Source organism: Amblyomma americanum, chromosome 1 (assembly GCF_052857255.1).
Source record: "Amblyomma americanum isolate KBUSLIRL-KWMA chromosome 1, ASM5285725v1, whole genome shotgun sequence".
Lineage (NCBI taxonomy): Eukaryota > Metazoa > Arthropoda > Arachnida > Ixodida > Ixodidae > Amblyomma > Amblyomma americanum.
Genome location: NC_135497.1, coordinates 411,346,186 through 411,361,176, shown reverse-complemented (window position 1 = coordinate 411,361,176; position 14,991 = coordinate 411,346,186). Strand labels below are relative to the sequence as shown.

The following is a 14,991-nucleotide window of genomic DNA, read 5'->3' as shown; positions in this document are numbered from 1 at the left end:
GTTCTTTACATTGTCTAGAAGGAGTGCAAAGTATGGAAGTGGACAGGAAAAATGAGCATTTGTACTGCTGCTTCTGTCTGTTTGTATACTTTGCATTGTTTCTCAGATTGGTTGAGTGAACCACAGTTTCAAGGATTTTTTGACAAGAAAAGTAAATATAGCACCACTGCTGCTATGTCATTATTGTGCTCACATAAAGATAAGGTGCTAAGAAATAAGAATTAAGATTTGGGCAATATATTTTCTTTTCTTGGAGCAGCTGAAAATTCAGTACTGTTTTTTATTATAGGATTGGTCAGCTAAATTAATGCAACATAAATGTATGGAAGAGGAGTTTGTAATTCAGTGCATGGAATTACTCTGAAAACAGTCCTTTGCAGATTTCAAGCCATATTTGTGGCACAAAAAGAACACCTAGATGAAGTATGTCACACTTCAGAAAATAGTTACCAATGCAGTTATTTCTCTTGTTAAGTCAGCATGCATATTTTCACGTCAAGTTTGTTGGCTCATCTGTCTACATGTCTTATATTACCTATCCACACTGGATGTGGTTGTTGAAAATTTTGATTTTGGCCATATTTTGGTGCAGAAGTTTCATTGCATGAGTGGGTGTAATTGAGTATGTAGTTCTATTCACCAAGAGCATGCCCGAGTGTTTTCTGTTGGAGTGGTGGGTGGAGAGCAATATATTTTCATGGTGTTGGCCCTTTCTTCAATTTTTTTTATGCGTGAGCGTGCGTGCGTGCGTGTTTGTGTGTGTGTGTGTGTGTGTGTGTGTGTGTGTGTGTGTGTGTGTGTGTGTGTGTGTGTGTGTGTGTGTGTGTGTACGCATGCGTGCGTGCATGTGTGCATCATTATCTGACCCCTCCTTGAATCTGCCTGCCCTTTTGTGTTGCTGCATGCCTTTCTGCTGCATTCTTTGGCCTTGCTGCTGGCAGTCTCAACTTTTTGTGTGTGCTGTTGCTCTCTGTGTACACTGTTCTCAATTCTTCAGTGCCTGTGTATCATTTATTCTTCCATGCAGGAGTGCTGTGTTGAAGCTCTGCCCCAGCTGAATATGTGGGGGTTAGTGAGTTATTTGGAAAGGAATGGTCTTTCCGTTGCATGAAAGATTTGATTTTAAACTTCAGCATAGGCATTGGAAAAAAAAAAAACTGGCTCCTGAGGACTCAAAAGTCGTATAATGGAATTTTAAAGTGAAAACGGCCTTCATGAGATCACTTCAGGATTTGCATCAACACTCATTTGTTGTCTTTGCTTTACCTCAAGTAGCACGTATTTGCGTCAAATACAGGGTTGAGGATAGCCTATGTCGGTGCTGTAGTCTTTAACACGCTTTGATTACATATCGTGAGCTGATCTCCTGGCCAACCTCCTCCCATGTAGGCAAATATAAGCTGGTTCACTCTACCAGCTTCTGTGGTGCCATGTGAATGGTTGCTGTGCTTGTTGCTTCGTAATCTTAGAAGGTGCAGCAGAGCAGACAACAAGACAGTGCTACTCTGTTGTATGCTGTACACTGTGTCGTCCCATTGCCCTACAAAAGACCGTTCTAAGAATATGAACCAACAAGTCTAGCTGGAAGTTTTGTCTTGCTAGTTGTGTTTACTTTCATTCTACTCTTTGCCTTCATTATTGTAAAGGTAGTGCCAGGGCTATGTCGATCGTTAGTTCTTTATTTGCCTAAAATGGTGCTTGCAAACCACTTGTCTCACTTTTTGGTTTTGTTTTATCTGGCAGTAGTTAGCAAATGGCAAATAATTCTGTGCTAAGGTTCTGTTAGTAGCTGCAGGTTGAGATGAACCTCTTAAAGTTAGGAGGACACTGAGGACAAACCGAAGTTTGCCTCAGTTGATAGGCTGCCGCGCTCTAATGACAAAGACTACTTTCACTTAAACCAGTGTTTCCATAAGCTAGAAAAGGTAAAAAAAAATGAAATACAGATGCTAGCTATTTTCATGAGCAAACTGCAGTGTACAGTTTTTTGTGTGCACATCACTGAGGCTAGGCTACATCACCATTCACTTCCAAACTGTGATCACGGTGTGCGTTTTGATCTTGGCATCATGAGCTTGAATAAGTAGTGGAAAAAATTTTAAATGCAGTTTTTTTGGCAATACAAGCATCTTTTGCTACCAGCCATAGCCAGCCAGAAAGAGCCTTACAATTGTTTTTACTAACAACCAAAGTTGGTTGGAGTTGTCCTCAGTGTCAAGAAATTTTTTTGTTGGTAATTTTTCTACTGGTTTTAGTCATGATTGTGCAGGTTGTCTCTCCCTGGTGGCAGACATTCATGCCATATCTTTTCCCTCTCTCTCCATTTTCCATGACCCACACAGATGAAGATGAAGCACAGGTCTCTGCTGTGTGATCTCTTATAATGGACAGCAAGAAACCAGACTGCACTCAATGCAGAGCTCCATAAGCAAAACTGGCTGCCATTGATGAAGAAGCAATTCGAGGGGGCCACTAGTCTACGACGGATGCGAGCAAGCTGTGCCGTCTGCACTGCCTCCAAGTGGCATGGCAGTGTGTGTGTGTGTGTGTGTATGTGTGTGATGTGTGCATTGGAGTACAAGACAGTTTGTGCAAAAAAGACTGCGCCCATTTTTTTTTCTGCGCTTTGCTTTGTTGTCTCTTTCGTTTCAAGAAAGTGTGGACACTTGCCGTCATTAGACTGCTTTTTATGCATTTCTCTTGTCTAGCACTACAGCACCTTGTTTTGAGCTTGCACTTTGAGCAGGGCTGAGCAATGCCTTCTTGATTTCGACAAGCGTGCACAAGGAAAACAAAACTTTGAAGAAAAAAAACCAAAGATCTAGTGATGTGTACAAATGCTTTTTATATATTAGTGTAACATTTAATGCACCACGTTTGAAATTGCCCTTCTTGCACGTTGTTTGTACCATATCGTCATGACGGCCTTTAGTTAAAGGGGTCAAACTCACTCGTTTTGTCTTTGGGTGTGACAGCAAGATGCCTTGTGTTGTACCTTTTTGCTTTTGCATTGAGATTTGGATATCTTAAGAGGGCTAACTGTGTAATGTAAGAGTTTTGTACATAGGGCAAGACATTTCTTTTGCCATTCATGTATTGACATAGCACTGGTCCAGTTTTAATGTTGCTTCCTTTTAATGTTCTTTGTGCCTGTTTCCTTCCCTTACTTTTTGCAACTAGCTCGGCTGTGCTGGGCTTGCCCATACAATGTGACCTGTCCCTTCTCCTTTGCACCTCTTTTAGCTTTGTGTACTGTGGTCCCTCATTTCGTATGTAATAAGGTACACAAGCAGTGTTGTGAGAGCCTGACAATATTACAGCAATGCGTGCGTGAAACTTATTAATGGACAGCTAGTGCTGTTGCCAGTTCGGCCAGCAAAGAAGGTCCTTTGTGTCTGCTGCCCTCTGAAGTTCTTTACCTTGCATTTGAAATGGCTGCAGCTAGTTTGACTGCATGCTGTTTTTCAAGTTATTCATAGCACATCAGTGACAGACCTTTTATGCTGAGCTTTTGAGTTAGTCACCTCATTTTGTTGACTCATGAGTGACAGCAATATGGTTACGACTGCTAGAGTCCAGCTGTTGCATACACTGAAGTTATTACCATCATGTTAAGTTTGTGCTTTCAAAAGTAGCAATTTGTAAAACTTGACGAACAAAGCTTTTAGGCTGTGGCCTCTTACAGGCTTGCAGCGTCTTGTTTGAACACATGTCAGTTATTACTGTCCTGTGAAAAGCTGTTGCTTCCATTCCCTGCTTTGTCAAGAATGTTTTGCTGTAGCATCAGTATTATTCTTTGTCTGTATCAACTCCTCAGGTATCAACTGCGCCCCCTGCAAAACCACTCTGGCCCCGCTGTTACAAGCCTGCATTTAAAACATTATTGCTGTTATGGAGAGCATGCCTGTCCTTTCAGCAGCAGCAGCTGCACAAGATTAATTTTTCTACTTAAACGTGTGGTCTTTTGAGCAGTATCTGGCCTTGGTGAAATTTCCAACAAAATTTGGGCATTCACCCATGTTTTCTTGAAGTCTTGTGCATACTGCTGCCTCATCACTTTTGTAACATTGTTTTTTCCCCCAAGATATTTTTGTACTGCCAAGACAAGAACTTCTATGGTCATGTAAAGAAGGCAGAGACAAAACAGATCTGTTGTATAGTGGTCATATCGGAGCTGTATATAGTTAAGACAAATCCATAATAAATATGGAAATGCTTTCATGTCTGTCCGTTTATTGCCAAGGTGCCTTGCATGGCCTACATTTCACTGGCCACCCCACTTCCTCTGCCTCCGTCATGACTCCCTAGATATTGCCGAGGAGGCGCCATTGCACTAGCCATAATCTCCACAGCCCCTAATATTATCAGCGACTCCAAAACCGCAATCAATAATTTCTGTAAAGGCTGGATCTCTCTCCCATCACCCTCTGCCTCCTACAATCTATACCCTCCGCCCACACCATTCAGCTCATCTGAACCCCTGCACTCTCCTCCCTCCCATGGAATGAGGCGGCCCACTCACACGCCCGAGGCATTGCTACCCGGGTGGGGCCCAGCCCCTATCCCCACCACTGAGTGAGGTCAGCGAGAGACCAGTTGACAATATACCAGGACATCACCCTAAATTACCCACTTGGCCGATGTATTTACCTACCGGCCGACCACAGCACAGATCACCAGGATGATTGCAAGAATTTCCAACAGAAGAAGAGGTATGAAGGAGGAAGACACATGTAGGCTAGTACAGGCCCTCGTGGTCAGTAGGATCTTATACGGAGTCCCCTACCAAACACCGCTCGAGCAAGAAAAGGAGCAGTTGGAGGCAATTCTTAGAAAAGCATACAAATGCGCTCTCGGACTGCCGGTCAGCACTTCGACGGAGAAATTCCTTAAACTGGGCATAAACAACACAGTACAAGAACATATCGAGGCCCACCTTATCGCGCAGAAAACAAGACTGATGCTGTCCGCAACAGGCAGAAACACGCTGCGGTTGCTGGGCATGAGGGACGCTTTGAAAGAAATCAATAGCACAGCGAGCGTTCCAAATGAATTCAGGAGGATCATTGAGATCAGTCCGATTCCAAAAAACATGCATCCAGATATACATAAGGCGAGAAGAAAGGCAAGATCTGAATTCCATGAAAGAAGCTTCGCCGGGGCAAAAGACTTATTATATGTTGACGCAACAACATACAGACACCGATATGGCTCGGTAGCCAGCGTGGTGGATCACCAGCTCAGGGAAATCAACTGCGCTTCGATAAAAACCAACAACATACTCGAGGCTGAGGAAGCAGCAATTGCACTCGCCATCACCCAGCAGAGTGACGAGCCCCATGCACACATCATTACAGACTCGCTAGAGGCGTGCAGAAGATACAGCAGTGGACGCATATCCACTGCACCACATACTCAAGGCGAGGACAATCACTTTTACGAGATGCTTCATCACGTGGACACCAGGCCATGAGGCTGTCAAAGGGAACCAACGTGCGGACGCCAATGCCCTAGCATACGCCAACCGGGAGGCGCGCACCGAAGGGGAACTGGACGCAGTCACTAGACGGTATGGAGCCATCTTAGAACACCAACGAGCCCTCCGGAGGACCTACCCGCCTCCCCACAAAGACCTTAGTAAACAGCAGTCGGTTGCCTGGAGACAACTACAGACTAATACATACCCCAATCTGAGTTTACTCAGCAAAATCTATCCATCCACTTATGAAAACAAATGCCCGCTATGCGGTGAACACACAACGCTTTACCACGTTACATGGGCCTGTCAGAAAATGCAGGCAGCGCCGATAAACAACACACCTACACCGGAGCAGTGGGAGGCTGCGCTGTCCAGCTCGAAGCCTGAAGAGCAGCTCAAGCTGATCGACAGGGCTCGCAAGACTGCAAAGGCCTCTGGGGCCCTGGACTGAGGGCTCCACCTACGCTGCGAGAAATAACCCTTATACAATAAAGTTTTTCATTCATTCATTCATTCATTCCCTATCCTGCATGCAAACTACTGGCGCCAGCTTCAAATGCACACCTTCCCAAATCCCGCAGTTCTCTCTCATATCTACCCCACCCTCTACTCTCCCAACTGCAGATTCTGCGGTGGGCACCCTACCCTATCCCACATCATGTGGGCCTGCTTTGTTACCCCTTTCCGCTTGGTCACTACCGAGGAGCAGCGGGAGACCGCACTGCGCAGCTCAGTGCCAGGCCTTCAGGCTCTGCACCTCCAACGGACTGACTGGACCACCGAGGTTGACCTGCTGCGTTAAAGGGGCTCCGCACTTCCTACTAAGCTAATGAAGTTTATTGTCTGGCCGTTTGAACTTGATGAAGCAGCCTTTTACAGCTAGGCATGCCTGTAGCGTTTTTCAAACAGTCGTGCGCCATTAATACAATCCCCATTAATATAGATACCTCGAATCATGGATGATTTTTCTAGGAAGCAAACTTTTTGAATGCATTTACACCTCATTAATATCGAAACTTGCCGTCTGGACAATGTAGAGGGCAAAAATTCACATTGGCCTATTGGGGCCAACATACTTGTTGCATTAATATGGGCTGCAGTGGGAACCAGATCTGAACTGCCCCAACCAGATGTTTCCTTTCCTGTATTTTGAAAACAGGACATCTGGAGAAGTGTAAAGGCCCTACTGACTGCCCTCTTTTTTTTTGTGGTTTCATGTTTTACAGTGCCAATGTGCCCAGGTGACATTCCTTGCAGTTTTGCTATATTTAATGAATTGATGTGAAGAATGTGAAGCCACTTTAAACAGCTGCCAGCGACTAAGTATGGATATATAAGTACTAGCGGTTCATGGGATGCGAAGAGTCGGGAGATATGCCATCACGCCATGAGACACTTTTACGCATGTGATATGCCACTAGGTGATTTAAACTGCGCCGCAATATTTAAAAGGTAATATGACCAGAATAATGCATTTCGAGCTCCCAATTTTTCCTCTAATTTCCACTTCACTGACCACTACCACTGAGACAGTACCAAGCTTTTATTAGTTTGAAAGCACTACTTCACTAGCAATCCTGAAGGCCGTCACGGCGGCTCAGTGGTTATAGCGCTCGGCTGCTGACCCGAAAGATGTGGGTTCGATCCCGGCCGCTGCGGTCGAATTTCGATGGAGACGAAATTCTAGAGGCGCGTGTGCTGTGCGATGTCGGTGCACGTTAAAGAACCCCAGGTTGTCGAAATTTCCAGAGCCCTTCACTACGGCGTCCCTCATGGCCTGAGTCGCTTTGGGACATTAAACCACCATAAAACCAAAACCAAACTAGCAATCCTGAAAAAGCTGATGTGTGTCTGAAGCCTCTCAGATACCTGCAGAAATATTGCCGCGATTGGGTTTCAAACCCGCGGCGGCGCGAACAGATCACCTTCGCTGGCCACTGCATGACAGCAAGCAGACGTGGGCAAATGCCCTCATTTTTACGTTTCCTCCCTCACCCTCACTGTTGAATCCATGGCCCTCCCTCACCCTCGTCCTCACTTTGAAAAATTATACGGCCCTCCCTCGCCCTCACCCTTAGAAAAATTGGCTGGCCCTCCCTCACCCTCACTGACAGTAATTTTAAAATTCGAGTTATATTTTCTAGTCTGCAACATCTGGCGATATTTGCTGGTTTTTATGACGCAATAAAAGTTGGTAGTCAGCGCCCGTCCTGTGTTTTCGTGTTTCTTCTCATTCCGTTGCGCTGTGTCAATCTGTGTCGTAGAAAGTATGCACCAACTAGCCCACACCAGAATCCTCCTAGGGCGATGTCGGTGCACGTTAAAGATCCCCAGGTGGTCGAAATTTTCGGACACCTCCACTATGGCACCACTTTCTATTTCTCTTCTTTCACTCCCACCTTCTTCACTTCCCTTACGGGTTGGGTGCTCACCGAAATATGTGACAGTTACTGCGTCATTTCCTTTCCTCAAAACCAATCTATTATTTTTTCTTCGTATATGGTTAATAGTAGCAGACACGTGGCTCATGGGCCGCATGCACCCCCCCCCGGCCCCCCAAATTTCAGCCTTTGTTGCGAAAGCACGGGCCAGCTTCACGAGTCGGCTTCATCAGCAGACTTGTTTTCCAACTAAAATCACCCGAAAGATTTCGTCCACAGATGATACTCATTCTTTGTGAAAAAAAAAAAATATTGGTTGCTGATCAAGAACTGATCCGATGGAAATGCGTAGCATTAGGTTTTCATTCCCTAGCTATGCACGACTCGACGCATCACACACTTTACTTTGCATCCACTTTTATTGCGCAGTCTTCTCGGTCCGCCCTTACTCTTCAATTGCTTGAATCTTGCACACTTGGTCTTCTAATCCATGTCTCATCTAGTACATCCATCGACACTAGGTTCTGGAGGTAGCTCGCATAAAACCACTAACAAAAAGCCACCGAGGTGGCTGAGTGGTTATGGCGCTCGGCTGCTGGCCAGAAAGATGCGGGCTCGATCCCGGCCGTGGCGGTAGAATTTTGATGGCGACGAAATTCTAGAGGCCTGTGTACTATGCGATGTCGGTGCACGTTAAAGAACCCCAGGTGGTTCTCTTTCGTCAAAGACCACCCAGGTGGTCTAAATCTCCGGAGCTCTTCACTACGGCGTCCCTCATAGCCTGAGTTGCTTTGGGACGTTAAACCCCCCATAGACCATAAACAGAAACTTTAAAGGAAGAGTGTCACCTCCACCGTCTACAACCATCCTCTGGGTCCTTCCCGTGGTATGGATTTCCCTCTCTGCATTCTGCCACCTGGCAGGTGGGGGCTTCAGAGAACGACGCATTTTTTTTTCCGACATGGAGGTTCCAAGGCTATCGCATTAAAAAGGGCAGGGGTCCCTTAATTAACCGTCGAGAACGTCAGAGGTCAGCTGCCTTCAAGAGCGCACAAGGAGCGATGCGCCGGAAAACCGTCCCTCTCTTTCATCTTTAAGTCTACGCTTTTTTCTACTGGGGATAGCTGACAGGGGTAGTAACCATTGTACCCTTTCAATAGTTGTCTCGAGCTACCTTGAGTTTTGGCACGTGCCATTTGCCGTGCCAACACACTACCGGTATGCATAAACGTACACAATGCTACGTGATTGAACTAAGCTAAACTATAAGACTGGATACAGAGTTCGAACTACACAGACAAAAAAAAAAATTCGGAAGAGTGGGCGAAATGGTGGCTTCCGCGGAGTGGAAAGGTCCGATCGCAAAGCAGTGCCGCCGGGCTGAAGGCGATCGTTGCGGGGTCGATGTGGTGTCACGGATGCCGGCGAGCTTGGGCCGCGCAACTTCGGGGCCGCCGTGACCCCGTTGGCTGTACCAGACCCCGGAAGGAGAACCTCTTGCCTGCCACATCTCTGGCTGGCTTCACTGTCGTCACACGCAGCGACTTCCTCCAAGCAGTCTACCTGGCTCGTGTCTTTCCCGCCAGCGCGTCCTCTTAGTAAAGAGAGGTGATCTAAAGGAACGATGCGCAAACGTAGTTAAAGCTAGATCTCCAAAGGAAAGCGAAGAGGTCACGGGAGAGATGGAGCACAGTGAGAGACACGCGTACAGACGAGCGCTCACTTGCTACTGAAAATTTATTTCGCAGATCGAGGGGCCGACATGCGGAGGGCGGCAAAGGACATGACTGCACAGAGGGGCGAAAACTAACAACAGCAGCAAAAAAAAGGGGGACAAAACAACAAAAGCGAGGGGCAAAGCCTCAAACGCGTGGCACTTCTCAAAGGCCTGCCGCGAAAAAAAGTCTCACCCATCTGGGAAGGGCAGGGAAGGGGCTGGTTGGGTTTATGTTTATGGGGTTTAACCTCCCAAAGCGACTCAGGCTATGAGGGACGCCGTAGTGGAGGGCTCCGGATAATTTCGACCGCCAGGAGTTCCCATGCTCTGACATAACTCAGTACACGGGCTTAACATTACGCCTCAATCGAAATGCGGCCGCCACGGCCGGGATCGAACTCGTGTCTTTCGGTTCAGCAGCCGAGCACCGTAAACAACATCCCCGGCGGCCTGAAAAGGGGTTGGATGAGGCGGAGAAATAACTTGCAAAAATTACGGGTGAGACAATCCTGAAAGAACATAACTTTATAAAGGCAAGAACAGCGACTACTGAAAAAATCTAGGGGTGATCAATTGGACTGGTGTGGAGGAAATGCCAGTCGTAATTCATGCATTATTGCCAATCTATTCCATTTCTGATTCTATTCCAAGTCTAATCCTGATACTGAAAGAAATTCGGCTTTTCCCTTAGCTGTTCCTTTTTGCGCTCCCCATTTTGTCATCTCCGGTTGTTTGATAACTCCGCCTGTGGTAACTGCAGTACGGCGTCCCGATGTGGCTTCGTTGTTTCACGAACCCACTTGCTGCTCGTCGAAGGGGTAGCGTGGTAGGAGCGCATATATACTAGGGTGCGTCGGTGCTCAGATGGACAGAACAGCTTGAGCACGTGTTCGAGGGGTGCAGACTGCTTCTGTCGACAACATTCAGCTATTCTTTTCAAAGCGAGAGCATTAGGAGGGTCATGAAGGAGAAAGCTGTCCAGCGTTGGCGTCTGGTTAAAGCCTCAGCCTGCCAAGCGTGGCAAATGACATGTGACGTTTTGGGGCGGTGGTTGTGTCAAAATCAAGAGGTGAGCCTCTTTAACGAGCCCCGCAATGGGTGGAGTCCTTGGCCCGGCAAGGCTTTTAACTGATTTCTTCGGAAGATCAGAGTGCGAACCTCCGCCCCCCCCCCCCCCCCCCCCCCCTATTCCCCTGGCGCTCTCCGTGGGAAGAACGGCCAGGAGGTCATCTGAGGCGGCGGAAGGCGACAAGTGGGAGACATACTGACAAATGGAAAATAAGATAAAAAATTAGGCAGTGGCTTAGCTCTGGTTAAGCCTGGATATACAAGCGAAACTCTTGTTATGCTTGGTTTGACGTCATGGTTATGCCTCGTAGCTTAGCTGGTATTGTATACATTGTTTATCTATAGGCGTAGACTTGGTTACTCAATAGCATATGTTTACGAGTTAGACACAGGAGCGACAGTATTAAACTTTTTTATTTATTATTGTTGCGACACATTGACTTGCAGTTTCTCTGCAGCCATAAAGACAGCCCGGTGATCCCAGTAGTAGCAAGCGGCTGTCTCTATGGTTTCGCTGTTGTGCAGCCAACTCCCAAGCGAGTACTTCTGGGTCGGACGAATTTAGTTTCTCAGCTTTTCTGCGTAGTCTAGCAGCAGCCGCACTCTCGTTCCCTTCCATGTCGAGTGCGCACGCCTATTCTCTGGCAAGCGCATTATATTACCTCCTTGCGCATGCACATGACGCACATGTGCAGTAGCGCGCGGCTGCGCCGAAAGGTCAGGCGACGGAGTCGGCAGCGGCGAGGAGCGACCACCTGCGCGGCGCGTGACGTCACTCTTTTTCGCGCATGCGCATAACTCACCAGCCGCCGCCTGCGCCGTGCGTGACGTCACTCGTGCTCCGACATGCGCCGGCTCGCGCGAAGCGCGGTGTTGACTAGCGTAGTGAAGCTTTTCGCTTCAAAACACCAATGGGCGGTAGGGTGAGCCCATCCTTGCCAGTCATGTCGCAAGGTCGCAACAACGACGCAACTTGCGGCGCGAGAGCTCAACTTCAAAAATTATTTTCTCGCTTTAAGCAAAAATTATACCTCGATAAAAATTTCGGAAATGAATGGAAATAAACAGTTCTACGTAACTCGCTATTATTTTTATTTTTATTTGGGCCACCTCGGGGTGAAATTAACGAGTGTTTTTGTCTCAAAACGCACTTTTTTAAACTTTAGCACCTTTTTACTTATATGTAGACAGTTTCATCACCTGTAGCATTGGTTACAAGTGCCAGAGAAGGTTATAGATTACAGACATCTAGAGGAGCAAAACGGCTATTTCCGAATTTCCGAGAGCAAGTTGAATTTAAAACAAAAAAACGGTAAAAATTATACGCTTACATATTTTCTTTAAATTTAATATATATATATATATATATATATATATATATATATATATATATATATATATATATATATATATATATATATATATATATATATATATATATATATAAGCTTTATTGCATGCCCCGAATTATAACGAAAGACAGTATGTGTGCTATGTCAATGAAAAAAAATTGTGAAGTGTTTTCTAAAAATTTGAATTTCTTATTAATTATTGAGCAGTGCCTGGTTTCTCGTCTTTTCTAAATATTCCAACTGCGCTCACTTCACGAATAATTCTTTTGGCAAAAATATTTCAGGCTTTGATTACGCACATTGGGATAAGTTTCCGTGGACTTCTTTGAACAGACTGGAGATGGTCGAGTGCAACGCCTGGGGCGTCTGGCGTGGAGTGACCCTTATTTCATACCAAAGCAATTGATAAACTCGTTGCAGAGCGATGCAGAATGTATCTACTGGGAGTTTTTCACCCTGCCTGCTATACAGTGCGTTTATTTATAGAGCACGTATTAATTCTGTTCAGAGATTTGATACTTTCAGCTGATCACCAGACGCCTGTGGATCGATATAAAGAACGAAAACTATTTGTACGGTTTAATGTCCAGAAGCGACACATAGGCTACGAAAGACGCCGTAGTCCAGATTAATCTGAGGTTTATTAACGTGCAGCGACATCGCACAGCATATGGGTGCTTTTGTATGTTGCCTCCTTTGAAATATGGTCGCCGCAGCAGGGATCGAATCTGCGAGCGGCTGGAAAGCACCGCTGAGGGGTCACACCGTCAGTGGCAAGACCTAGACCTTTGGAGCCAGGTGAGATATTGAACACCTCAATATTTTGAAATATTGAGGACTGATGATTACAGCACATTACCATACCATCCCGGAGTCCATTTAACTGATAAGCAAAGCGCGCATATGCTCTCAGACATATGCAAGTAGTTGACGGCGTTTCATTAATGATAACCTTTATTTAGCCACAATGCAGGAAACAGCTTGGCTTTAAGGGCAATTCCGGTGGTTTTCTGAACATTTTGAGTTAGTAATCTTGGCACATTCTCACATGCTTGGGCCGCGGCACTGCTCACGAAATGCCACGCCACTCACCGTTCATGTTGTTTCAGGCGCTGTTGCCGACCGGATTGCGCTGTCAGCTGCCCGTTTCACCTATTAGCTTACCGGTTCTGCAAGTTGGCGCCGATGCCTGCATTCTGGACGGCTGCATCCTTTCTTCGCATCATCTGCGCCTATAGCGCTGCCGACTTTGGACGCGTCTGACTTTCTGACCTGGAAACACGCTACAAGGTTACATCGTGCCTGGAGCCTGTGTGGGTTCGCTTGAAGTGTGGCCCGACTGATGTCATTATCGGTGTAATTTACCGCACTCCGGGCGTGACCTCTTTGTTCTCAAGTGAATTGTGTCATATTTTAGTGGAACTTACTGTGCGTTTGCCGAATTATAGCCTATTATTATTAGGCGATTTTAAATTTCCGAGAATCAGCTGGCCCTCATCACTGCTCCAGCTAATGATCCTGAAGCTCAGGAATTCTACCAAACTTGCCTTTATTTATTATTTCAGCAACTTATTTCGGAACCAATGCGTTGTTCCGCCACTTCTGCCAGTGTTCTTGACCTTATCCTAAAAAATAATCCTCACCTTTGTTCGGATATTACGCTCTTATAAGGCCTTTCCGATCATTCTGTAATCACAGGCAAGCTGAATTCCGTGCCTCATAAAAAAAATAAACTCGCAACAAGCAAATAAGGTGTTACAACCGAGCAAACTTTGATGCAATAAACGCTGAGTTAGCTCTTTTTTCTGACGACCTCCTCGATTTTTCGACACGTTCTGTTGAGGAGAACTGGAACCTGTTCAGAAATAAACTTGCTGGTCTTGTTGACAAATTCATACCCGTCGTAAGTATACCAGGTACTTACACCGCACCTTGCTTTAATAGGCACCTACGCCGCCTTAATAAGAAGAAAAAGCGCCTTTACACACAGGCCGACAAAAACAGGCACTCCGATTCTTGGCAACGCTACACAGCATGTGATAAGGAATATCAGTCTGCCCTTATATCTGCTCGTCGCCATTTCTTCACCCACGACCTACCATCGATGTTATCTAATGGCTCTGGTAAGTTCTGGCAGACAATAAACCCCTCTAATCATCCTGATGTATACCTCTAACCAATACAGAGGGAACCAGTGTTCCGGCAGCTGAATGTGCCCAGGTCCTCAATGACGCATTCATATCAGTTTTTACCCAAGAAGAGGCTTCTTTAACTCTGAAGCATTCTAACGCCTCAATGTCCAAAATACTTATTAGTGAGACCAGTTTCTTATCGTTACTAAGGAAACTTAAAACATCATCATCATCTTATCACCTTGGTTTTAACAACAAAATACTCATGAACTCATCTGAAGGTATTCAACGCATCTTGTCCGCTATATTTTCGCTGTCCCTTGCATCTAGTTTAGTTCCACACAATTGGAAGTTAGCAAAGGTTTTGTCAATCTTTAAGTCTGGCGATCGTTCATCACCATGCACTGAATTATGGACCCATTTAATTAACCAGCACGGTATGCTAACTCCTGGAACACGTCATTCACTCACAGGTATCTAACTATTTAGAAGAACACAACATCTTTTTTAAATACCAACATGGCTTTAATAAAGTCTACTCATGCGAAACGCAACTTATTGGATTGATCCATGAACTTCATTCATCTGTTGATGCTGGCATTCAAGCCGACTTCATATTTCTAGATTTTTAAAAAGCTTTTGATAGGGTACCTCACAATCGGTTAGTAACAAAATTAACACTGCTTAATATACACCCTCTTGTTATTGCATGGATTAAAGATTTTCTCTCTTCCGATTTTCACTTTACCACTGTCAATAACCATAATTCATTTTTTTTTAGCCGAGTAGATTCTGGTGTCCCACAAGGAAGCGTGATTGGCCCCTTACTTTTCCTGATATTTATTAACGGTTTCTCAAACTC

The 14,991-nt window shown here is 45.7% G+C and overlaps 1 protein-coding gene across 6 annotated transcripts in view; it reads left to right on the top strand.

The window, feature by feature from the left end:
• The window catches only part of PDZ-GEF (PDZ domain-containing guanine nucleotide exchange factor), an 89,815-nt gene extending 76,559 nt beyond the window's left edge, over nt 1–13,256 (top strand). For 4 of the 6 annotated variants that reach the window (XM_077650309.1, XM_077650305.1, XM_077650311.1 and 1 more), the window contains one exon: nt 2,343–4,221. In XM_077650309.1, coding sequence (XP_077506435.1) covers nt 2,343–2,374 — 32 coding nt within the window. In that variant the 3' untranslated portion in view covers nt 2,375–4,221. Of the gene's footprint in view, nt 1–2,342; nt 4,222–13,106 lie in introns of those variants that run through there. The other 2 variants (XM_077650310.1, XM_077650307.1) reach the window with 2 other exon arrangements.
• The last annotated feature ends 1,735 nt before the right edge of the window (nt 13,257–14,991 follow it).